This window comes from Pseudophryne corroboree, chromosome 7, assembly GCF_028390025.1.
Source record: "Pseudophryne corroboree isolate aPseCor3 chromosome 7, aPseCor3.hap2, whole genome shotgun sequence".
In the NCBI taxonomy this organism is placed as follows: domain Eukaryota; kingdom Metazoa; phylum Chordata; class Amphibia; order Anura; family Myobatrachidae; genus Pseudophryne; species Pseudophryne corroboree.
Window position 1 is genome coordinate 433205529 of NC_086450.1, and position 26865 is coordinate 433232393.

A 26865-nucleotide genomic window follows, 5' to 3' on the forward strand; every position below is an offset into this window, starting at 1 on the left:
TGGTTTTCACAAACGTGGCTGGCCTGCGAATAAGCAAACCTTGTCCATATGGATTAGAATGATGATTGCACATGCCTATGTGCAGGCTGGACTCCCAGCTCCTGTTGCTATCAAAGCCCATTCTACTCGGTCTGTTGGACCTTCTTGGGCGGCCCACTGTGGTGCATCCGCTGAACATTTGTGCAAGGTGGCTACGTGGTCCTCAGTGCACACGTTCATTAGGTTCTATGCCGTTGATACTTCCACCTCCCAGGATGCTTCCGTTGGATGCCGGGTTCTTGTGCCCACTACAGTGCGTCCCCTCCCATGAGGAACTGCTTTAGGACATCCCCAATGTATTCCCTGTGGAATCCCAGTGTACCCCACTGCAGAAAATCAGATTTATTCAGGGCGCCCACCCTGACGCACTTAGCTTCTGTGGGTTTGTATGGCATTAGCCGCTGGCCCTTCTGCTGTAGTGAGAATGTGGTTCTATGTGACTAACATCTGCCGTCTCTTTTACCTGCTACTGCATTGGACTGGTTAACGAAACTGAGCTCCAGTGCCTGGAGGCAGGGTTATAGAGGAGGCGGTGCAGTACATCCTGGGAACAGTCAAAGCTTTAGCCTGTTGGTGCTTCGGATCAAGATCCAACTCTACACCCCAATGTATTCCCTGTGGAATCCAGTGTACCTCGCAGAAAGAGATTTAACTATGGTAAGTCTACTATAAATCTCCTTTTGAGCTCTAATACTTTCTACTTCAAATGATATTCAAAGTCTACTAAAACTGATTAGGGCAGTACAGACCTCAGCACTGAGGTCAATGGTTTGATTTCCTCCATGGCCCTAACTGTGTAGAGTTTGTATATTCTCCCCATGCTTGCATTCATTTTCCTCCTAGAACCAAAAATAAATACTGCTAGGTTAATTAGCTCCCAACTCAAACGTACTTCTAGGTATATTTACTAAAATGTGGGATTATAGAAGGGGAGATGTTTCTCATAGCAACCAGATTCTAGTTATCATTTATATAGCACCTTCTAAAAGATAATAACTAGAATCTGATTGGTTGCTATGGGCAACATCTCCACTTCTATAAACCTGCACTTTAGTAAATATACCCCATAGCCTATTGTGTAAATGTGTGTATGTACATGGGCAGACTAGATGGGCCAAGTGGTTCTTATATGCCATCAATTCTATGTTTCTATATTAAGACCTTTTGTACTAATAAGAATGTAAGATACATGATCGTTATTGTAAATAATGCTTTTTGTTTATTTTTGTATTCCAGAAATATCAAGCAAAGTACAAAAAAAAAAAATGGAGAAGTTTGTTGATCATATCACACAGTTTAACAATAGCACCGACTTCGATATTTACGATATTCAAGGTTTTAATTTCCTCGGATACATTTATTTAATCCCATACCTCTTGGTGTTTGCAGTGGGTTTCGTTGGTAATGCTCTGGTCCTCTATATAATACTGAGGTTCAGGAAAATGTGGACAACTACCAACATCTACGTGTTCAGTCTGGCCCTGGGAGACCTTCTCTATATGTTATGTTTGCTGTTTTTTGCCATCGAAATAGCCAGTTCTCACTGGCCTCTGGGAGCTTTCATGTGCCGGGTGCTTTGGGCCTTGGAGACCATGTCCACTTTTTCCAGTATCTACTTCCTGACCGTCATGTCCGTCAGCGTCTTTATCCAGCTATATTTTCCAGCTTTTTCCAAAAAGAGGTTTGGACTTAAGGCAGCTTCATTGACCAGTCTAGTTGTGTGGATCCTCTGTTTGCTGCTGGGGATTCCTATATTTTTCCACGCCGGTATGGATGAGTATTATAACTGTAGTGTATTTTGGCAAAGTCCTAAAGCCCGATGGAATATCATCTATACCTTTGTCATGACTTTTTTGGCCCCTCTAACCCTGAACGGTATCTGTCTTATTCTGACAGCAACGCGGGCCAGGAACCAGAGATCAAATGTGCCCGATTTTTGTAGCTTTAAGGAGAACATGATCATGGTCCTGTGCCTGATATATTTTATTGCCTGGCTTCCCACAAAATCGATTGAATTGATGGCAGCTACTTCCAGTTCCTACATGGGTGCAGGGGCCTACTTTATAGTCAGCCTCCTACCTTGCTTGAAAAGCTGTGCTTATCCCATCCTCTATGGATTTCTCTGTGATAGCTTCAAGGAAGCCTTCAACAGAGTGCTTTGCTGCACAAAAGTGCGTGACATTCCTAGTCAGGGCTGTATCCAGGAACTAGACCATTGTACACCTTCAGCTCCGCTCCCTGAAAACTCAGTGCTCTGAAATCTCTGTCACTATGAAGAAAGCAAAATCTATGTTTCCGCCAGTTGAAGAGAATTTGTGTGTCAATAAAGTAAAATCAAGTTAGTTGGGTTGGGGAGGTGAACAAGGACTTGTAACCAACCACGTTGAGAAACCACCCTCCCTAAACAAAAAATCTAGGTGGCCCATTTATCAAACAGTATTTGCGGCTATGTCCCCGAAAAACACCAGTTTTTGTGGGTTAGCCACAAGTACTATGTATTCCTTGAATGTATGAAGGAGGGATCGCAGCAGGTTCTCCCCAATACCTGCTGCGATCCCTCCATTGCCGCCCGCAGCTGCAACCCCCATAGGTTTCTATGTAGGAGTGCTGACCGATGTATCAATATTGGGATTCTCCAGGTTGTGGGAGGCCATTGTAGTCTATGGGCTACACATCGCGGGGCTGCGCATCGCTATCGCTGTGGGGGTACACACGGAGAGATCACTGCTTAAAATCTATGCAATCTAGTCAGATTGCTTAGATTTTAAGCAACGATCGCTCCGTGAGTACCCCCCTTTACATCCAACTAGGATTGCATGCAATATGCAATCTATGATAGATTTTCCCTATTATCTGCTCCTGATAACAGCCTTTGCCAAAATTCAATGAATAGAAGATAAATCACTCATTTAATAGCATTTCAAAGATGCCTTTTCATGATAAATGGGAGATGTATCAGACCCTCGAGCGAGATAAAGTGCTTTTAGCTATCATTTATCTAGCACAGTCTATAAATGACAGTTGATTAGTGGGTAACGTATGCATTATAGCTTGCTATAAGGTTTTATACATCTTTTCCTAATAATGCATTCTAGGGGGTATTCAATTGGTATCCGGACTCCAGGTCGACACCAATAAGGTAGACGCCAATTGGTCAACACCTTAGTTCGACACCTGAAATTGGTCAACATGGACAAAAGGTCGACATGGAAAAAAGGTCGACATGAGTTTTTCAGACTGTTTTTAATTTTTTTGAACTTTTTCATACTTTACGATCCACGTGGACTACAATTAGGAACGGTAACCTGTGCCGAGCCAGCGGTAGCAGAGCGAGGCACCTTGCCCGAAGCATGGCGAGCGAAGCGAGTCATGCGAAGGGACACGGTGTGCTAATTGGATTTCCCAGTCACATTACGGACAAAAAGACACCAAAAAAACATAAAAAAACTCATGTCGACATTTTTGATGCCAACTTTGTCCATGTCGACCTTTTGTCCATGTCGACCTATTTCAAGTGTCGACCAATTGGTGTCGACCTAAGTGGTGTCGACCCTGAGTCCCAGACCCATTCAATTAGTGCCGTTTTATTCGACTAGTCGAAAAAACTGAACTTTTCATCTGTTTAGGTTGAATTTACATTCAACCTATTCAATGCCTGTGCCGTTTTTTCGACTGGTCCAAAAAATCTGCACTGGTGAAAACCACGTGGATTACCAAATTTGGCACGATTCATGTGTTTTGAGGTCGATTAGTGACGATTTTCCGACTGTCTGAAAATTCAGCACTAATTTAATATGCCCCTTAAACTTAAAGAGCAGGATAAAGAGTACAGAAATTGCCCTTAACAACCTATCAGTTTCTGTCAATTTCTAGATGATAGATATATGATAGCTTGAAGCTGATTAGTTGGGTACCATGGCAACCTCTCCACTTTTTTCCCATAGGTTTGATACATCTCCCCCTAGAGGTGAAAAGTGATATTACCTATTTGACTGAAACATTGCAGTTCCAATTACAGGTCTGGAGGTGAAACTGTACAAGATTCTCTGTAGCATTATTTGGGTCACTGTGGGGGAATGTGTTGCCTTTGCCTATAATCACAGAATGTAACCTGTTTTGTTTGGTTTGTCCAGTGAGTATGTTCAAATGGGCAAAGCCTTCATTACAGTAAATCTCAACAAATTATGGTGACGCTGTATGAATAAATGTTAACAAATAATTGTATCCGTAGATTTACAGATCACGCGTCTGTACTACCCATCCACAGCCTTATAGCAGGAGCATATCAAGAGAGGAGGAGGCCCGTGCCCCCTCCTCTCTAGCCAGCAGCACTGTAGACTCTTGGCACTAGGGGACCCTAGCGCTGTTCCAGAGTCTAGTGTGCACATATGGGTCTCTGGAAAATGGCGCAGTGGGTGGCCATTTTCCTAGAGATTTTCTTACTGTGCATGCACGAAATGCTGGGAAAATGGCCACCATGCCAACTTCCTGGTGATTTCTGCAGTGCTGCTACTGCCGACACGGGTAAGTGCAGTGTGAGCAGTGTGGGGCCCCCGTGGGTCCGTGTGCACCGCACACACTGCACCCATTATAAATATGCCAGTGCCTTAAAGCATACCTCCCAACTGTCCCGATTTTCGCGGGACAGTCCCGTTTTTTGGGGACTGTCCCGCTGTCCCACCCGCGGGCCGCAGGGTCCCGCGGTGGGGGGGCAGTTGGGAGTCTCTGTCTGTCGCTGCCCTGCTTAGCAGAGCAGCGTTGAATAGACGCTGTGCGCATGCACACAGCGTCTATTCAGGGAGTCAGAGGGAGAGGGGGCATGCCAGCGGCTCACAGAGCGCTGGGCATGCCCCCTCAGTGACGAAAATGGGGGCGTGGCTCGTGATCGCGGATCCTCCGTGAAGCCACGCCCCTTTTCTTATGCCACACCCACTTTTTGGGAGCGCGCGCGGCTTCGCCGCGCATGTGTCCCTCTTTGGAAAAACACAAAGTTGGGAGGTATGCTTAAAGGTTACCAATGCTTTTCTCCTGATATAACAGTTATTATGGAGCCATGTTGTTCAGGTGATGTGCTTAAAGTCCAACTTGGTTAACTCACAATCTATATAGGTAGGCCATAGTTGAAGTCACAGTCGATGCAGACACTTGGTAGACTGAAACTATATGAATTAAGAAATGATAATATTATTTTGTACATTTACTTTACTTTTGTCTGAAAAAAAATAATAATAAATTTAACGTGTAGCCACCAATATAGTTTTAGCAAGCAAATAGTTATCGTCACGAATAGTCCTGAGGATGATTCTATGGCCTCATATAAATAGTACTTTAAACCCCACCCCATCCACTAGCCACGCCTCTTTGGATTAAATTTAGATAATCAGGCTGTGCCTACAAATTGCTACCTCATCCAAGTTATATCAGGTTCTTCAGATATACCTCAGTCCACCCAGTTATACCCCTTTTCACACCGCCGAAATAACCTGGGTCGACCTGTGTCGTGGCTCAGTGTGAAAGGGTCTCCGAAAAATAAAGCGGGTCCAGTGACCCGCGAATCCAGCCCGGGTAGCAGGTAGGGTTGAACCCGGGAAAAACTCAGGTAACGGGGCAGTGTAAATGGGTGACCTGGGTCATTCGACCCGGGTCTTGTTTAAAGCATAGGGAGACGTATTCATGGCGCTTGGAGATGATGTCATCTCCAACCGCCAACAGAAAAGTTACCACTGTAGATGCGGTGTAAATGGGGTCTGGCCTGGTTGGTACCGTGTAAACCCGAGTAAGATACAGGTCTTTGGTGTAACAGGAGTATTACATGAACATGTTTACAAGACAGCATAGCATATTTCCTAATTCTACGGACTTTTCTCAGTCCCTCAAATATAAAAAGATTGCTATACACATGGAAAAGCTGTCCGTCAGCCTGCGCCACCTAATACTGACATCAATGTGATGAGTAAACCCCAGTGGTGCAGTTCCTATTAGGCACATGCCTAGGGGTGGCACTTATTGGGGGGTGCTGCACTTGGATGCTTGTTTTAGCACTGTCAGACCGAAATGTACCAGTAACCGCAAAATATTTCCACTCTACTATACCATGTGCCATCTTGAGTGGAGTGTAAATGGAAAGGTCAGCCCCTGTAAGCTGTCTTACTTAGTAAATATGCATACATAATTAAAAATAAAATTAAATGTTATATTAAATTGACAATCATCAATTTTGGGCTTATAACCAATCAATGAAAATAATACAATTAGGTAGAGGAGGGTGCAGCCGTTACTGTTATGCCTAGGGGCGCCAGGGCACCTAAATCTACCCCTGGTAAACACTAGTGAATATTGTAATTCTTGGTAGTAATACATACTTGCCTACTCTCCCGGAATGGCCGGGAGGCTCCCGAAAATCGTGTGACCGGCCCGGCCCCCCGGAAGAGCAGGCAAGTCTCCCGTTTTCAGGGGTCCCCCCTGCCCGTCTGCCCACTTAGTGTGTAAAGTGGGCGGTCCGGGCAGTCGATGACGCGATTCTTGCTGAATCGCGCCATCATAGCCACGACCCCTGCAGTGTAATGCTGGTGCTCGCGGCATTACAGAGTGGGGGCGTGGCTTAAAGGAGGTGCCACTGTAACCCCGTCCCCTCCTCACGTCACAGCCCTCCCCTGCCCCTCTGCTGAGCCGACCTGGCTGCTCTCTCCCGCAGAGAGCAGCCAGAATGTCGGTAAGTATGTTGTAATAGCATGCCTGCTTACCCTAAAATCAATTTTCATGTTACGGAAATCATTCACTATTAATAAAAGGAATGTGCATGCCATATAGTAGAAATATATATGATATATTTACTGTAAGAGTTTATAGAAAGTTCAGGAGTATGCGTACTGTTAGAGAGGACAAGAAGTCCCTGTATTAGGGGCTGTAAGAAGTGATGTATGTAAGGAATGGGACAGTATGCCAGGAGCTGACAGACAATACTAACATAACATTCCCATAAGCTGTCTTTGTACAGGAAATCACTATCAGACAATTGAAATTCTCTCTGACCTTTGACCCGTATGATATACGATGAACTTGTGAATCTCATGATATATGTTGTTATTGACTTTTAATATTAGAAACTCCCATCCCATGCACTGAATAAGGAGGGGGGATTCATTGTGACCATATAGTGTTTATTTCTGTGGTTAGAAGAGACTTAGAGGGACATGTACTAAGCAGTGATAAAAGTGCAGTAGTGAGCCAGTGGAGAAGTTGCCCAAGGCAACCAATCAGCTGCTCTGTATACTTTTATAGTATGCAAATTATAAATGTTACGTCAGTGCTGATTGGTTGCCATGGGCAACTTCTCCACTGGCTCACTTCTCCACTTTTATCACTGCTTAATACATGTCCCCCTATATGTATAAATCTGTTCATGTAGTTATAAATTTGTTTTCTATCCACTTAGTATAATAAACTGTTATTATTTGGATGCCTTCTTGTCTCTATGGTGAGTCTTCCTCCTAAGGAAATCAGGGTTCAGTATGACTTCCCGATGAAAGGGATGCCGGCGGTCAGGATACCGACAGCGCTTGGTACCTAACCCTAACCTTCCCTTCTATGTGCCTAACCCTCCCTCCCCGCTTCCTAGCGCCCCTTCTCCTGCCTAAATCTACACCCCCCCCCCCCCTCCCACACGCAGCAGGATGCACTGGATGGACGTTCGGGATATGGCTGTCGGTATTTTGACGCCGTTATCCTGTGCGGCGTTGGTATCTAGACGCAGGGATCACAGTTTCCTTCGGGAACCTGGCGTCAGTATATCGACAACCGTGATCCTGTCCGTCAGGAAGCTAACTGCTTCCCGGAAATCATATACTTACATGTACAGTACAGTTTTTGATCCGTATTTCTATCATCATTAGTAGCTTCAACTAACATGGTTGTTTCCTAAATTCTATATTTCTTGTAGCCCATTCCGTGATGGCCCAACACAAATGATGGATCTGGCTTGCCACGATTCGCGCCGGCAGATCCAAATTTGATAAGCAGCTGCCTCCTGATCCCGAACACTACCAATATTGCAGCACACTCCAGTAGTAGTGATGAAGACTTACACAGCCGGATTCTTCCCAACACTGTGTTACTGTACATGTATGACTTCAGGACCCTCTTAGCAATCTAGATCTCATTCCAATAGGAAGAAACTGAGATCAGCGGTCTAACACCATCAGCAGATGGCATTATTACCTGCAGCCAAGCTCAGAAAACTTTCTGCTATCGGAGCATGATAAATACTGTAGTCTTCCCCATACTAATGTATGTGTAGGATATTGGGACTGTACACAGGAGATATCCATAACATCGTCTACATTGCGGCAATGGTGAATGGGTCCATTACTTAAAATATGAAGAAGCTACTGCGATGGCATGCATAACAGACCCATTTTCTTTGATGAAAAGCCCCCTTTGTCAATCTACTGCACCCTCTTCCTCTCCTACCCTCAATTTATATGCCAGGCCTTGGCTATAGGGGTATATTCAATTGGTGTAGAATCCCTCGTTTTGTCAGAAAACTGGGCTTTTTCGACAAAAAAAACCTGTCGAATTGCATTCGGCAATCCAATACGCCACTTTTTCGACAAAAAACCTGTTGGATCCATTTCAAGTTTTGTCTTTTCGACAGTCGAGTGTTAAAAACTCGGCCTTTCGACAAAAGTATATTCAATTGAAGATTGTCGAATCGGTATCAGTGGTTTTGACGTGACTTTCGCCAATTTAATTTCGACAATTTCATTGCGACAAGTTTTTCTGTCGTGAGCTGACAAGAAATTTTAAATACTTTCATTTTTTTGAAGTTTTTTTTATTTCTACTAGCATATCTAATTATATTTTAAGTAATTATATAATTGTTTTTTGTATTTATGAGCCACATTATTATATTTTCATTTTTTCCTGAATATTTTTTTCTTTACTGGGCTGAGGGAAGGAATGTACCCATGATTCAACATTTTTACCCAGTGAGAATGCTGATTTATATACAGGGATGAAAGCTATACCTTAAACACACTTTAAATACACTTTACCATGGAGCCGCTGCGGCCGCTATACTTTATACACACTCTACGTACTCTTTACGCTATTAGCGTAAAGAGTCCTGTACTGTGTACGGACTTTGCGTACAAACGCCGCGCTGACGGTACAAAGTACACACAGCGCGTACACACCCAGAGATACTCCGCAAACCCTTAACAGCTATGCAATGCGATAATAATACACTTTAAACCTTAGCAGGGAAAGGAAGACACGACACCAGATTGTAATTAAACTGCTGGGTTCCGACACCACAGCATATTATTACTGAAAGGGGGTTACAATATATACAATACAATACAATACAATATAACAGAATAATGGCTACAGTCAATGGTACATACGTGATTGGATTCGCCGCGCTACCCAGTCTGGTCCTCAGTCATCTGATAGATAACTTTGTGAGTCTTGTGTCTGACCAGGCCTGCAGCAGGCTCTCTTTATACAATTCTTCCAAAACCTAACACAATGGATACTGTAATCTCTTTGTCCATTGGACACAGGGATGGTCATTTACAGTACAGGAGAGGTCATAGGTCGGTTTGAATAGGTGGGCGATGTCTGTTCCAACTGCTCTTGTGGGTGGTCTCCTCTGGATTCCTGCCGCATACATAATGTACAGTAAATAGTTTATATCTATATTCTGCTCCTACACATAACTATCCGCAGGAACATGCGATCTGCTGCAGACCAACACCGGAATGTTACCCTTAAAATACCCTACAGCTGGATACCAAACACCACCTTATAACCTTGTTCTGTCCCCTCCTATCCTGTAAAGGTGAATGCCTTTGTTCTGTTACCATTTAAACTGCTGTAACTTACTGATGTGGTGCAGGGAGACTATGTGTACATAGTACTGTGTTTTGATAGCTTTCCATGCGTTCACAAACTCTACCGTAAATACCCATACCACGGGCTAATGCGCAGGACCGCGGGAGCGACCATACGCAAATTGAGGATATGTGCACGCACGGCAGAATAAGTATGCGCACGGAGGCCATCTGTGTGTAGTTTGTACTTGATGTGTGTACTGCAATATTTTTCGACTTTGACAGTCCACCCTTTGGCAGTCACCAATAACTGCCACTATCTAATCACTAAACAGAAAAATATCTATACAATATTTACAGAAGTTTGGATGGTCGGGGGAGAGTTGTAGGTGGGAAATATATGACCTAGTGGGATAGTAAAAAGCATGTATGTATGAATCCATGTCTGAGGGGCATGTATCATCGTGCCGTATATGTAATAAGCTTCGAGGTATTGCAAAGTATACATTAAATCCTTCTCATCCCGTATTAAGGGTCTGTAAATGGGCCAACAAACACTACCGAGCTCTTTTCGGCTTCTTGTTCCAACAAATGGAGTGCACATTTAGTTGATGATACATGGAGGGGGAAACATGTGAGTGCTAGTGTATGTGGATATCACCTGTCGACTATGTGTGCCATTAACTGGAGGTTGCAGAGATGAAGATAAGACACATATATAAAATACATTCACATAAACATTTTGATGTCTTTTCCGGATGGATGTATCTGGGCAGAGGGGGAAACAAAAGAAAAATGGGTGAAAGAAACAGGCCATGAAATTCATTTGCAATCCTTATCATAACACTGTCTCTATGGATGGGTCATAAATTAAATCTGCTGCTATAACAGCGCCCTCGCTCCTTAGACTCATCAGATTTGTGCCGTGCTTGCGCCACATTAGAATTCGAACACACCTAAATATCGAACCAATAATTATGACGACTCCCAGGATACAAAGGAGAAACTTTCCAACACCCATAATGACATTCTGAGCCCACTTTCCTAAACCTGAGAACCATTTGCGTGGGTTCAACCATGAGACCCAGCCGGTCAGTTCATTACTCACAGTCGCTAAGGTAAGGTTGTGCTTCCTCCTGAACTCCCACTTCAACTGCAAGATATCGTCCATCTTTCGATCGATAATCTCCGTGGGGTCGTCAGTGCTGTTCGTAATATATGTACAGCACTTCACACCATATTGAGTTGCAAGAGTAACACAGTACCCACCTGTCACGGCTGTGACATAATTAAGGACCATTCTGTGCTGAATCAGTTCCTTCTTGTAAGCTTGTAACTCCCTTCCCGTATACCTGAAGGTGTCGTCATACATCTCAGTGATATTATCTATCAAGTTCGCTAGCGCATGGATATACCTATAATTTATAATTCCTCTGGCAGTACGGGTGATGTCTAATGCAAGAAGGAATTGAATCCCGGTGGATTCGTGGATCAAATCAGAGGCTGCGTGCTCTGCCCTATCTATGAGGTGTCTCTTGATGATGTGTTCATAGTGAGTATGAGTATAAGGAGCCTGAGCACTGCGGTGAACGTCTTTCATCTTATCATGGGTTATGGTCATGACCTCTGGCAGTACTCTCCCAATATAACACAATCCCTCTGAGCTCGGTGCAAGCCACTTGTACGCCTTCCTCCCACATATGAAATAGGCATCATCTGGGAGAACATAGGGGACAAAATATAACATCACCATATTACAAATTTTCCAAGTAAAGAAACCAATCCCTAGTTCTCCCATCTGCTCAGTACAAGTATCGGGCTGGATAATATGAGCACAATACCCTGGCGATACTTTTCCAACCCACATGGTCTTGCTTCCATGAGTATACCTATACCGGAAATACCTCCCACTGTTGGCTATTTGGCGTACAAGTTCAGAGTCTATGGGTATCCTATCAGCTCTGTGTGAAAAGGTCATTGTCTGGTTATTCCGCGTCACTTCCCAATTTCCCGGTTTTCGGTAATTGGATATATTAAAACATAATAAGGACCTGTCTACATGATACTGGTGGAGCTTCAAGCTAGGAGGTCTAGAGATATTGAATTTCTTGTCCACCGGTCTCCCACCCCGTATTTTGAGTACCTCATCTATTGCTAAAGGGTACGGTACTAATCCTGACTTGCTCTGACCTTGAGGTACCTGTGAGCACACCCAGCATTCTGTCTGGTTTAAGACCTGACCCACTAGTGAGTGGTAATCACTCAACGGATGACGGTCCATGTCGATATTAAGGTTGGACTGACATCTCTGGTTGCACCCATCCTCAACTGTATTCTCACAATTCCTACAAATACAATATTCATCAGACAATAACCCCTCACAGTGCCTCCGAGCTCCCTGACTACAAGAGCGCTTACTGATGCCAGCCTTTACTAAAGTGATGCGCTGATCCTGAGATTCTACAAATTCATATTTGCAATCTGAACCCATTCTAGATCCCTGCTCGACCTCTCTGGGACCCTCACCAAAACAAACTGTCCTTATCAAAACCAGAATTACTAACAGAACCCGATACGCAGTCTCTTGTGATCGATTCATTTCGTTAGGGGAAAGGAGGAAAATAAGAAGGAGAAAAGAAAGGAAAAAATGCAGGGGGAGGTGAAAAAAGAAAGTGGTACGACAACCGTTCTAGGTCTTGTTACTCTCTGTGCTCAGATGCCCTTCAACAGTCCTGCCTCTCAACTTTCCCGGAACAGACACTCCAGTGATACGAGATTCTCTACACTCTGCTCTTTGTCACGAGTTCTCTCCGGGTCAGTGACCTTCTTGCAGTGGGACGAGTGGACCCAAGTCTCTCTTTCGGCGACCTTCAATGCTGTCGCGCTGGTTAACAAGACTTGATATGGTCCTTCCCACCTGTCTATGAGGCAACCTGAGCGTAAGAAATTTTGAATCATCACATAATCCCCAGGCTCAATGTCATGACAATTACTGTTCGGTAGGTCAGGAATCACCAGCTTTAAATTTCTTTGTTGATTTCTCAGCTGCTGGCTCATCCCAACCAAATATTTCACAGTCACTTCATTATTAAATTTCAAATCATCCTGGGGGTCTATCATTACATGAGGTTGTCGACCAAAAAGAATTTCGAAGGGTGATAGGTTAAGGGGAGACCTGGGAGTGGTTCTGATGCTGTACAACACTAGTGGCAAAGCTTCTGGGCACGACAATCCAGTTTCAGCCATTAATTTGCTCTGCTTGTTCTTAATAGTGCTGTTCACTCTCTCCACCTTTGCACTCGCCTGTGGACGGTACAGAGTATGCAGCTTGCTATTAATTCCCATCAGTTTGCACATGACCTGAAAGACTTCACCTGTAAAATGGGTACCCCTGTCACTTTCAATTATTCTAGGAATACCATATCTACACACATATTCCTGCACAATTTTCTTTGCAGTGAACGTAGCAGTATTTGTGGCAGCAGGGAACGCTTCTACCCAGTTGGAAAATACATCAATACAAACTAACACATATTTTAAATTCCTACAGGGTGGTAACTGTATGAAATCGATTTGTATCACCTGAAAAGGTCAGTCTGTCGGAGGGATATGGGATGGCTCTGTTGGTATTGACTTTCCAAGATTCTTCCTCAAGCAAATAAAACATGTCATTGCTCTCTTACCTGCATGAGAAGAGTATCCTGGCGCACACCAGTGGGCTCTTACCAGCTTGCACATACCCTCTTTGCCCAGATGAGTCAGACCGTGTGCCGCCTCAGCTAAGCTTGGAAGATATGCTCTGGGGGCCACCGGCTTACCTTGTCCACCTGTCCACAGTCCTGAGGATTTCTGGCCATACCCCTTTGACCTCCAGACTGCCTTTTCCTGTAAAGAACACAAATCTTGCATTTCAATTAATTGTTGTGTGTTGATCGTGTTATATGTCATCAGTGATGTGATGTTCGTTTGTATGGGGGTGCTGGCTGCTGATTTAGCAGCTTCATCTGCCCGGCTGTTACCAAGTGAAATTGGGTCTTGGTTGTAAGTATGTGCTTTGCACTTGATAACAGCCACTCTGTCTGGTTCCTGTATCGCTGTTAGAAGTCTTTTTATGTGGGATGCATGCGCTACAGGTGTGCCAGCTGCTGTCATGAAATTTCTGAGGCGCCATAGGGCCCCGAAATCATGCACTACTCCAAAGGCGTACCTGGAATCTGTGTATATATTATCTGACTTACCCTTGTCAAATTCACACGCTCTGGTTAGGGCGACCAACTCAGCAACTTGTGCTGAGTGCGGTGGGCCCAGGGGTTCAGCTTCTATGATACCTCTGTCGTCTACAACTGAATATCCAGTACACAAGTCTCCCAATTCTGTCTGTCTGTGGCAACTACCGTCAGTGTAGAAGGTAAAGTCTACTCCTTCCAGTGGGTTGTCACTGATGTCAGGCCTCGCAGTAAAAGTCTGATTCAGGTATTCCATACAATCATGCGTATCAGTGTCTGCACTAAATCCTCCTTCACCAACATTCTCATCCTCCACCCTTTGTGCCTGTCCAGGCACACTTGGCAAGTAAGTTGCAGGATTTAGTGAGCTGCAACTCTTAATGGTGATGTTTACCGGGGCCATTAGTGATAATTCCCACTTTGTAAACCGAGCAGATGAGACATGTCTGGTTTGGGCTGAGTTCAGTAAGGCTGATACTGCATGAGGTGTATGAATGGTCAGGTCATGTCCTAACACTACGTCCTCGCTTTTACTTACCAGCAAAGCTATCGCTGCAACACTTCGCAAGCAAGTGGGGAGAGACCGCGCTACAGTGTCCAACTGTGCACTGTAGTATGCTACCGGTCTGCTGGCATCACCATATCTCTGAGTTAAAACACCTGCCGCGCACCCTGCACTTTCTGTACCGTACAATTCAAAGGGTTTCTCATAATCTGGCATACCTAATGCAGGTGCCTGTGATAGGCACTATTTGAGTCTCATCTGTGTGCGAGACCCGTTCTGGTTTGTTTGAAGAGACCGTTTCTTGCAAAGGTAAAGCCAGTATAGAGAACCCTGGAATCCAGTTTCGACAGTACCCACACATTCCAAGGAAAGTGCGGATCTGTTGTTGCGTTTGTGGCAGAGTCATGTCGCGAATCGCCTGTATTCTATCAGCGGTGAGGTGTCTAAGTCCTTGGGTCAAGCAATGTCCCAAATATTTTACCCTGGTCTGGCACAACTGCAACTTATCCTTTGAAACCTTGTGTCCCGTTTGGGAAAGATGAAACAGAAGCTGTTTCGTGTCTTTCAAGGACGATTCGAGTGAGTCAGAACATAACAATAAGTCATCCACATACTGTATTAGCACTGATCCACTCTCAGGTTGAAAGGATTGTAAACAGTCATGCAAGGCCTGAGAGAAAATACTCAGGCTGTCAATGAAACCTTGGGGGAGACGAGTCCAGGTGTACTGTACTACCCTGTATGTTAAAGCAAAAAGGTATTGGCTGTCAGGGTGAAGAGGGATAGAAAAGAAAGCAGAACAGAGGTCAATGACAGTGAAAAATTTAGCAGTAGAGGGAATTTGCATGAGGATGACTGCTGGATTGGGCACTACGGGGAATTGGCTCTCAACTATCTTGTTTATCCCCCTTAGATACTGCACTAACCTATAACCCCTCCCCCCACTCTTTTTCACAGGGAAGATGGGACTATTGGCGGTGCTGGACGTCCTGACTAGTATGCCCTGCTGTAGCAGCCGCTCTATGACAGGGTACACTCCTAATTCTACCTCTGGCTTCAGAGGATACTGAGGGATTTTTGGAGCTATCCTACCATCTTTTACTTGTACTACTACTGGAGCTACATTCGCCATCAATCCAGTGTCTTGTCCATCTTTGGTCCAAAGGGAACCCGGTATTTGTGAGATCATTTCCTCTACCTTTGATGGACACTTGTCTATAACAGTAGAATGCGACATTAGCCTTTGAGGGGTGTCTAATATATCTTGTACTTCTTGAGTGTGGTTCCCAGGTATATCCAAGAAGACACCATCAGGAGTACAGTATATGACACACCGCATTTTACACAATAAATCTCTGCCGAGTAGATTAGTCGGAACCGATGCAGCCAACAGTTTGCAAAGGCCCTATCGTAATCTCTGCCGGTCTACTCAAAGGGTATTGTTGCACAGTTCCTGTTACTCCCATTGCCGAAATTGTTTTACCCGTGGTTTTTTATACCTATCGTTGAATTTAACACTGACCTGGCCGCCCCTGTATCTACGAGGAAAGGTAATGGTACACCAGCTACATCAACCGTTACCTCAGGTTCACTACCAAGGCTAGCAATCCACTTCACTGGCTGCAGACTACAGGTGTAGCCCAACCCCTATTGTGTGTTGAGACCCTCCCGCAGCGCATTGGCAGCTACAATATGTGAGGGGGGTAGCTGAGAATTTCCGGAGGCCTGCCAGTCTCTCCTTGGTTGGTACCTCCTTGTTTCCCCTGCATGTGGCTCGTAATTTCTCCTAAGTGGTCCCTGATCCCAATTATGTGCATTGTAGTGTGGTTCATATCCTGGTCTAGGGGTCGGTATACATTATGTGTACCTTTATTCTTACATTCCCTCGAGTAATGTCCTACCTGGTGACAAGCATAGCATGTTACTATACGTGACTTACCATCGGGGGTCTGGGGTTTCGGCTGATATGGCTTTTTGATAAGTGTGTCTATACTCACTGTCATCAGCTTTTCCCCCTGAGACTCCCTGTGCTTACTGATGTTCCTGTCGTGCTCGATAGCGGACTCTCTCAATGCAGCCACAGAGATACCTCTCCAGTTTGGTAGAGAGGTCTGTACCCTTGCTCTTAATGCCTCTTTTAACCCGTCCATTAATACAGTAACAGCTACCTCCCTGTGATGCGCATTATCTTTTATGTCCTCGATCCCAGTGTATCTAGACATTTCCTGCAGTGCTCGATGGAAATATTCGGATGCCATTTCACCTTCCTTTTGTCTTATCTAAAAGATTTTATTCCATTTGACAACAGTAGGGAAATATACTCCTAATTGCAGATTGATTTGCTGTACATTCTCCTGATTTTATTCATCAGTGAGAGGTACTTCTGCGTCTAACTTACAATCGGTTATGAATTTTGCGGGGTCAATATTTGAACGTAAACATACCCGTAGCACTGTTCGCCAATCTTTGTTCGTGGGTTCGTTGGCGTTACCTAACTCTTTAATGAACCTCTGGCATACGACTAGATCTTTTCTGGGATCGGGAAATTCTGACATAATTGACCTTAACTCTGCTCGGGACCAGGGACAGTGCATGGCAATGTTCCTGATGGGAGTGACTCCCTGAGCGTCAGTCTTCCCGTTGGGGACTGCAATCACCCTGACAGGATTTAATTCAATTACATCATTCTGGTTTGATTCTACAATGTGGGGAGCTTTTGTCTCTGCATAATGTATGGTACCGTACTTACCTGTGGACACGACCTCACTTATCCCTCCGCTAGGGGGCCTGACTACTGCTCTTGTTGGTTGGGCCGTGCCCACCTGAGTATCCTGTATGGTGGCTGCTAGAGAGAGTGCCGATATCGTGCTGGGCTCATCTTCCTGCTCGCAGTCCTGGGGAAAATTTAAAATGTGATACAACTGGCAAGGGTTAGCGTTAGTACATTTATCAATTACTCTCCTATCCTGTACCAATGTACCATTGTCTGTAGCCACTTTCTCCCCCACAATATATGGTGGTGGTGGTGCGGTCGCCATTGTTTTCCCGCTAGGTTTGGAACCTGCTGCGCAAGCTAATTCCTTTTGCACATCCCCCTCCTGTTGCCATAAATTTAAACAATCTGTATGTCTAATCCTTTGTTTCTTGGACTTTATCAGACATATCCTTATCCTTAAGGTCTGTAATACCTCTAGTTCAAAGCTGCCCACCCTAGGGAATGGCACCCTATCTTTGTCAGTCATACGTACCCATTCAGACAAAAAGTCTTCCGTGTGTGATCCATATTTACCACACATAACAAACCTCACTGACCCCTTGGGCCGCGGCTCTTCAACCTGAACCCTGGCTACAAAACGTCCACCGCTTGTGCAATTGGATCCCATTGCGGACTTTTTCCTTTTTACGCAATCCCCAATGCACAATACAACTAGACGGTAAAAGTTCTTAGAGCGCTTTCACCCACTCCTTCTCCGCTGAGTACCATGACTCACTCCAATAGTGACCACCGCGAACCCAGTGAGGCCCCTATCTGGTTTCTATTCACTGGAAGTGTTTAGGAGTGACTTACCTATTCCAGTGAATATACACCGCTGGAGATTTTCCTGAGAGAGACCAGCGAAAACTCCCTATACACTTATACACAAATCACGCTTGCGTATGCTCTACACAGCACTAATGATACCGCGATTTTACGCAAAAGTTCATAAAGGAGTATCGAGTTGCGCTGTATATATCGCACCCACAAACGCGTGGTCCAATTGCACAGCGTATAGGTACTTGTTACCTATCTGCCGTACAACCACGGGTCAATGTACAAACTGTGACCCTCAGCCCGGAGCGTAATACAAAAACCTTTTTACTTCAATACTTTGCAATACTTATGCACTATCACGCTCCTTTGCAAATCACCTCACGATTTGCGTATTAAATCTTATACTAACGCGAGTCAGCCGCCTCACGCCACCAAGCCTCCTCTTACTTGATGTACCACACGACGGGATCCCGAATTCCCTGGGTTCAAATATCCACTCACTCCTACGTTCGCTCACTCAAATACACTTTGTTTTTCTGTACAGAAAATTTGGATTCATTCAGGTTGGCAGCTTTACCCCAGAGGCAATAAAAAAAAAAATGTTTTTATACTAAAAATTTTTTTTTATATTAATCTGCTTTAGAAACCGGGCAGTTTTGTGCTATTGTAGCGTGGCTACTGTCCCACCTTTAAACTTAACAAACTATTATGTAATTTGTACTTAGCGCCCGTACTCTTACGCACTTTGTGTAAACACGCGACCGTGCGTGTCTCTTACGCTGCGTGCGCAGTCCTGTACTTTGTCCGAGACACGTGTACAAAACCGTACGTCCGCAATAAAACAAATCCCACAACTTCTATAAATGTGAGCAATACTAACTACAATCGCTCACTTAACACAACACAGTTTCTTTCTGTATAAACCTTTACAACCAGGCCAGACTGCGTTTGTGCGTTACACTTACATCCTTAAACATTTATTTTAGTTTTAACTATATAGCAACAAAATGTAACCGGTTTCACACAGATCTAAATGAATCTAACAATTTGAGTCTTATGGCAACAATGTGAGAGGGTATACAAAGGGTATGGGTGCCTTTTGTTGTGTACGCTTTTGGCGGCAAAAAAAATTCACAGATTTTTAAATAGCTTTTTTCCTGTTTTTACTTTACGGGCTCTACCAGCATCTCTACAAACCATACAGAGCAGACGTCATCTAATCAGCACACAAGAAAAGGTTACGTAAGATACTTTCTGTCCACCCTTTTGCTGATAGATTAAGTCTGCTGTGACCTGTTAGGCTGTGAGTATGTGGAAAAACGGACGGAGCCCCCAATTGAGAATGCTGATTTATATACAGGGATGAAAGCTATACCTTAAACACACTTTAAATACACTTTACCATGGAGCCGCTGCGGCCGCTATATTTAATACACACTCTACGTACTCTTTACGCTATTAGCGTAAAGAGTCCCGTACTGTGTACGGACTTTGCGTACAAACGCAGCGCTGACGGTACAAAGTACACACAGCGCGTACACACCCAGAGATACTCCGCAAACCCTTAACAGCTATGCAATGCGATAATAATACACTTTAAACCTTAGCAGGGAAAGGAAGACACGACACCAGATTGTAATTAAACTGCTGGGTTCCGACACCACAGCATATTATTACTGAAAGGGGGTTACAATATATACAATACAATACAATATAACAGAATAATGGCTACAGTCAATGGTACATACGTTATTGTATTCGCCGCGCTACCCAGTCTGGTCCTCAGTCATCTGATAGATAACTTTGTGAGTCTTGTGTCTGACCAGGCCTGCAGCAGGCTCTCTTTATACAATTCTTCCAAAACCTAACACAATGGATACTGTAATCTCTTTGTCCATTGGACACAGGGATGGTCATTTACAGTACAGGAGAGGTCATAGGTCGGTTTGAATAGGTGGGCGATGTCTGTTCCAACTGCTCTTGTGGGTGGTCTCCTCTGGATTTCTGCCGCATACATAATGTACAGTAAATACAGTTTATATCTATATTCTGCTCATGAGCGTGCATAACCCGTGTTCAGGTGCGGTCTGAAAGATGCAAGGGTTGAAATACCAGGTTGAGTAAAGCGGAACACGGGACCACAATGATGCAACTCAGTGTGAATGGTGGCGTCAAGCCATCAGGACCACCTAATTCTCAAGGTTGGTCGGTTGGTGGCAGCTGTGGATTCTAGGAGAGCTACCTAAGATTCAGGAGTCTCCTGGCAAGTATAAGTAGGTGTCATATCAGAGATTACAGGTGTGAAAAAGAAGACACTTTGCGGCGCTCCATCAATGTTAGTTCATGCACCATACACCGATGGGAGGGAACAAAAGGAGTGTACTCACACTCAACAAGCTCTTTTTCTAGTGGCTGAAATTAAGCGAACCAACATAGCATAATACTGTTATGTAATACAAACAAATCAAATGTGGAAGTAAAAGTATACAATTAAAAACAGCGTGGACCAATAGCACTGGAGTGGGTGCACTGAATTAATACCTCAGACCCAGGACAGTCCAATAGTTCAATGTGCTTAGTCCAAGAGGGTCAACGGAATCACCACACTTCCAGTCACCCTGTTAGTCACCAACGCGTTTCTACAGGGGGGGGGGGGGGGCAGATGTAACATGTGCAGAGAGAGTTAGATTTGGGTGGGGTGTGTTCAAACTGAAATATAAACTGCAATGTAAAAATAAAGCAGCCAGTATTTACCCTGCACAGAAGCAATATATCCCACCCAAATCTAACCCTCTCCGCACGTTACATTTGCCCGATCCGCAGCGCAACATGGTTTTGCTCAATTGCTAACTTTTTTGGTTTGCTAACAACTCTGAATAACCCCCATAACCCCTGTTGATAATAATAATAATAAATGTATTGCTTTTGTCCAGCAGGACTCAAAGTTGCTTTACAAGCATCAAAAACATAGAACCCAGGTTTAGTTTTACAGAACAAAGTGAAAAAATATTGAACATAGTGATCATAACAGGCAATGAGCTTAATGCATGGTTAGTGCAGCCATTTTGGGTAATTAATTCCACCAGTTCCACCCATGAAAGGTACCAGGCAAGACACACTTTTCAGGGATTTTCCCGGGATCCCACCCTCAGGCTGCAGTATCCCGTGAAGGTAGGGAGGGCAGAATTGGGGGGAACACTCTCAAAATGCTGCTCTGCATAATGCAGCATCTTCACAGTGCGGGGAGAGCCTGCACTCCAGGTGTGCTGGGTACGCCCCAAAGTGGTAGAAATGGGAATGTGCCACAAGGCTACACCCACTTCCAGCTCTTTTTGGGCGCACACCTTTGACGCACAATTTTAGCTCCCATGTATTGGGAGGTATGCCATATTTCCTATCACACATAGACACACAGTAGCAGTCAGGAGCGGTCCTAGGTGCGGGCAAGCAGTGCCTGCGCCCGAGGCGCTGCGGCCTGGGGGCGCGGCCTCAGTCACCCCGGAGGCACCGCCGCCTACCCGCACCCCGCTCCCTGCTCCCCGGCTGCAGTGGACGCTGTGGCCTGTGTGGGCGTCCGCTGCAGCCGGCTCCAGTGACAGACACTAGAGGTCAGGATTGACCTCTAGTGTCTGTGCGGCGCTGCTGTGGGAGAGACGTCATGACGTCTCTCCCATACAGAGGAATCGGCGGCCAGACGGAGCGGCAGCAGCAGCCGGTCGGGAAGCAGGAGCGGGGCAGTGGTAAGTATTTTATTTTTGTGTGTGTGTGTGTGTGTGTGTTAACAGGGGGCACAGCAGCAGAGGCCACAACTATTGGCACAACGGGGCACAGCAGCAGAGGGCACAACGGGGCACAGCAGCAGAGGGCACAACTATCGGAGGAACAGCAAGAGAGGGTACAACAGGGGGCACAGCAGCAGAGGGCACAACAGGGGTCACAGCAGCAGAGGGCACAACAGGGGGCACAGCAGCAGAGGGCACAACCATTGGGGGCACAGCAGCAGAGGGCACAACTATTGGGGGCACAGCTACAGGGGGCACAGCAGCAGAGGGCACAACTACTGGGGGCACAGCAGCAGAGGACACAACTATTGGGGGCACAGCAACAGGGGGCACAGCAGCAGAGGGCACAACTGGGGGCAAAGCAACTGGGGGCACAACTACTGGGGGCAAAGCAACAGGGCACAGCAACAGAGGGCACAACTACTGGGGCAAAGCAACAGAGGGCACAGCAGTAGAGGGCACAACAGGGGGGCACAGCAGAAGAGGGCACAACTATTGGGGGCACAGCGACAGGGGACAAAACTACTGGGGGCAAAGCGACAGGGGATACAACTACTGGGGGCAAAGCAACAGAGGGCACAGCTATAGGGGACAAATCTACTGGGGGCAAATCAACTGGAGGGCACAACTACTTGGGGAAAATCTGGGGGCATAACTGTGGCCACGCCTCTCCCCTATGAAGCCACGCCCCTACTTTTTGAAACGCGGGGGGGCGCCAGTGGAAACTTTCGCACTGGGCGCCACAAGGTGTAGAACCGGCCCTGGTAGCAGTGGTGGATTTTACCTATGGGCTGCAGTACTGCAGACACTCCAATAAAACCAGCCACTGTGAGTGAGCCAGTTGCAGTCCGTTACTGCACTGGCAGTGACTTCCCATTGGAAGTGCTACCTGCCAGTCACCTGCAGGACAGGCAGCCCCATTGGCAGGTGTTTTCTTCCTCTGGGACTGCCAGACCAGGCTGAGATTAGCGGAGAGTGTGCTTCCAGTAGAGCCACTCCCTTTCTTATCATCATCCCTACCCGGCTTCTATGGGCTGCAGCGGATGCAGTCCATAGAAGCAGGTGTTTTGCGCATGCGAGGTCCCGCCACCGCTTGTTAATATTCACCAGTCCTGCCATGTGCCAGGTCAGTTGCGCAAGTGCCGAAACCAGCTGGTCGAGGCTGGCTGTCTCCTCTCCTCCTCCCTGGGCATGGGTGCCAGCAGCCTCCCTCCTACAAGAAGGTAGGTGCACCCGCTGCACACTAAGGATTAATTGATTATCAGAATACAGTTAACCTGTCAGTATGTTTTGTGGGAAGAAATCCACTCTCACACAGGAGAACATACAAACTTTGAAATCAAACACCAGGCATTCAGTGTGGTTACGGAGTAATGCTGACCGCTACGCCATCCGTGCTACTCAGAATAAGGCAGCTGTAACACAGAATGCTTGCGCTCCTACAAATTAAGGCAAGATAATTTTAAGATACTACCTGAATTGTTTAATAGGGAAAATAAGCTGGTCTGACACTGTGCTGGCAGAAGCCAAAGCAATTAGATGAGACCCCCATTGTGATAAAGCCTTGTCCATAGTGAGGCCTCCTGCTAACCCAGTTTGATGTTTTACCATCTCACCTAGTAAGTGAGAGCCTGTCTGTCTGTTATAGTAAAAGCCTAATTAAAGGAGAAGGAGATGGGAGGTATGTTTGATTTTCTGTGCAGCAAAGAAAGGCATTATAAGAGGCTTTCAGGGACATGTATAAGTGTAGCAGCCTGCTCTTGTAATCCTCTGCCTGGCCATTATCTACAGAATCCCGCTGAGAACAGCACTGTCAGCCCTCAAAGCCGTTTTGGTTATGCAAAATACAAAAAGTAATATAGATGTGTGGATGATGTCAATATTGAAATGATTTTCCAAGTAGAAAATGTTCTCATGACCGCGGAGATATCTTAAGGAAATTTTTTTATTAGAATTTGATGGCAGATAAGAACCATTTTGATCCATCTGGTCTTCCCTTTTTAAACCTTTTTTGCTAAGCAGCTGAAGCCCCCTAGTGCGAACCTTAGAAAGCTCTGCTTGCAAACCTTAACAATGAAATAGAATTTCCTGTAAATGTAACATCTGAAACATACTGTATCTGAAATAAAGAGAATGGTCCAATTTTATTTTGACAACAATCAGGAAAGTAGCGGGGAGTAGAAGGTATGGCTGCAACTAGTGAGGAACGGCATTAACAGCAAACTTCCAAACACATAACATTCATCCCTCCCTTAGAAGCCCCTTAGGGCAGAGGTTCCCAAACGTGGTCCTCAAGGAACCCCAATGGCCCTGGTTTTAAATGTATCCATGCTTGGCCACAGGTTACTTAATTAGCACCTTAGTCAATTTGACCATATGTGCTGAGCCATGGATATACCTAAAATCTGGACTGTTGGGGTGCCTTGAGGACCGCGTTTGGGGACCTCTGCCTTAGGGTGTACCCGTCTGGAAGGACAGTGTCACCCTGGCCATCAGCATCACCAACCTAAGAGGGGGGGTGCACCTAAATACCTTAGAAAAAACTAAAACTAACATTGGTCCGATGTATTTGATCCTGGGGGGAAAACGTATGTCCTTTTCGACCTTTAAAGTAACATTTGGCTTATCAGAACAATACTTTTTCCGTACCTACAAATCAAATACTACCGGTATGTTATGTCTTTATTTGGTGATCATTTACCTCCTCTGATATCAGATTCGTTAATGTCCCTTTTAATTTTAGTAAAAAGTGTTCCCTATAATATATATTTATATGATAATGATGATCTTCTACATCAAACCATCCCATCTGTATGGCACAAAATATGTGCTCCTTGGTGTCCAGAATTAGATCTTACTATTGATAGTGTATAACTGTTTAAAAAACATGCCTTTGTGATAAAATCTCTCCACTCAGTCTCCTTACAAGAAACTCACTTATCTCCCAGGCGCAGAGGAAACACTATGTGCCTAGCAAAAAAGGACATCGTCCGAAATGCAGAGCTACTTCAGCGACATTCTTGCACAATATATGGTCATGTGGAGTTATTAAAAAATTCTGGAATAAGATAGTTCAATCTATTACCCAGACATTTTTTTGCACAGCCTTTTTAGACCCTTGTGCTTTACTTTTTGCGGACTTCCGTAACTGGGATCTAGGTACAGCCACCAAAGAATTGTCCCCGTTTCTTATTATCTTGGTTACAATGGCAAAGAAGTTGATTATGACATTGTGGATTTCAAAATCTACTCCACGACTTGACACAGTGCACAATATGCTATTGAAAACATTGTATTTTGACAGATATGCTACTATGCCGGATGTGGAGAGTGGAGTGGTGAGATTTTATCGCAAGTGGGGGCCTTATATTGAATCCTTGCCTGACACTAAATCTCAAATTTTTCGATTATTTGAAAATACTGACTGGTTTCAATTTAGGAAACTATCGGAAGCCTATTCTGTGAACAAGTAATATATTGCAGTTCTTCCTCATAAATGCTAAACTTTTTTGGTGTGGAACTCTGGTCTAGTGTATTATTATATGTCACTTTGACTACTACAAATTTAGGAGATATACGCAACTAAGATATCCGGATTATCTGATTATTATGTAGTATTATTTCTCACTCAGTGTACATTAGAGAACACATTGACAAAGCTGCTGATACAGCGAAACGCGTTGGTTTGCAGAGGCCTCCACTACAACCTCCATCTATATCCTGGAACACGCCTAGAAGTCCTTCTTTGCTCTAAACGGGGAACTTGTTGGTGTCCGAAAGAAGAGTACAAGACCATGCTTTCAATAGGACTACACCTGTCCAAAATCAAGCTTTGAAGGTCCTCCATCTTACTCCATACTAGTGATGAGCGGGTTCGGTTCCTCGGAAACCGAACCCCCCCCCGAACTTCACCCATTTTACATGGGTCCGAGGCATACTCTGATTCTCTCGTATGGCTCGGTTAATCCGAGCGTGCCCGAACGTCATCATCCCGCTGTCGCATTCTCGCGAGATTCGGATTCTATATAAGCAGCCGCGCGTCGCCGCCATTTTCACTCGTGCATTGGAAATGTTAGGGGGAGGACGTGGCTGGCGTCCTCACCGTTTATTGTTGATGCAAATATTTGTGCTTGCTTATTGCTTAATTGTGGGGATTGGGGAGCAGCTGTATAATATAGGAGGAGTACAGTGCAGAGTTTTGCTGATCAGTGACCACCAGTTTTATCCGTTCTCTGCCTGAAAAAAACGCTCCTTATCTGTGCTCAGTGTGCTGCATATATCTGTGCTCACACTGCTTAATTGTGGGGATTGGGGAGCAGCTGAATTATATAGGAGGAGTACAGTGCAGAGTTTTGCTGACAGTGACCACCAGTATACGTTGTCTGCCTGAAAAACACTCCATATCTGTGCTCAGTGTGCAGCATATATCTGTGCTCACACTGCTTTATTGTGGGGACTGGGGACCAGCAGTATAAGCCGCTCATAACTTTATTGTGATTACATAACCTTGTATTTAAGCTAGCTTATCACTAAATAAAACCACACCACACTGAAATAAAGACACGGACACAGTAGCTGGAGTTAAAGGTCAGACGATGTTTATTAATCGCTGACCAACTCTTTAAACTAATAATTGAGGCCGAATTAGAATTGAAATTGAATATATAATTAACTCTAGTTTGGAGGATGGCAAAAACAGAAAACCGCTGCCAAACCACCAGCACCCGTCACCTAGATGGAAACCACCAAACCAAGGAGGGGAGTACACATACCCCGCCTCCTTCCCGCATAACCCGCATTGTGCTGGCCTTACCCCTCTTTCTCTGGCAAACGTTCGGTTCCCGCAGGGGAACGTCTAAATGTCCAACCGCAAGAAAAGGACACACCTGCCGTCCATTTAAAGAGGGAGCCCCACAATGACCACTTATGCCTGTGTGACAGCTGGTTG

At 45.1% G+C, this 26865-nt stretch overlaps 2 protein-coding genes across 3 annotated transcripts in view; one reads left to right on the forward strand and one right to left on the reverse strand.

Moving 5' to 3' along the window:
* Positions 1–26865, reverse strand: part of LOC134945529 (somatostatin receptor type 5-like) — a 534823-nt gene that overhangs the window by 135522 nt on the left and 372436 nt on the right. The gene's annotated exons all lie outside the window — the stretch shown is intronic.
* On the forward strand, positions 1282–2539 carry LOC134943831 (somatostatin receptor type 5-like). The gene has a single exon (XM_063932438.1). The coding sequence runs from the start codon at positions 1305–1307 to the stop codon at positions 2295–2297; it is 993 nt and encodes a 330-aa protein (XP_063788508.1). The 5' UTR covers positions 1282–1304; the 3' UTR covers positions 2298–2539.

Coding starts and splice junctions, on each gene's coding strand:
- LOC134943831 (XM_063932438.1), top strand. CDS start 1,305: ATGGAGAAGTTTGTTGATCATATCACACAGTTTAACAATAGCACCGAC.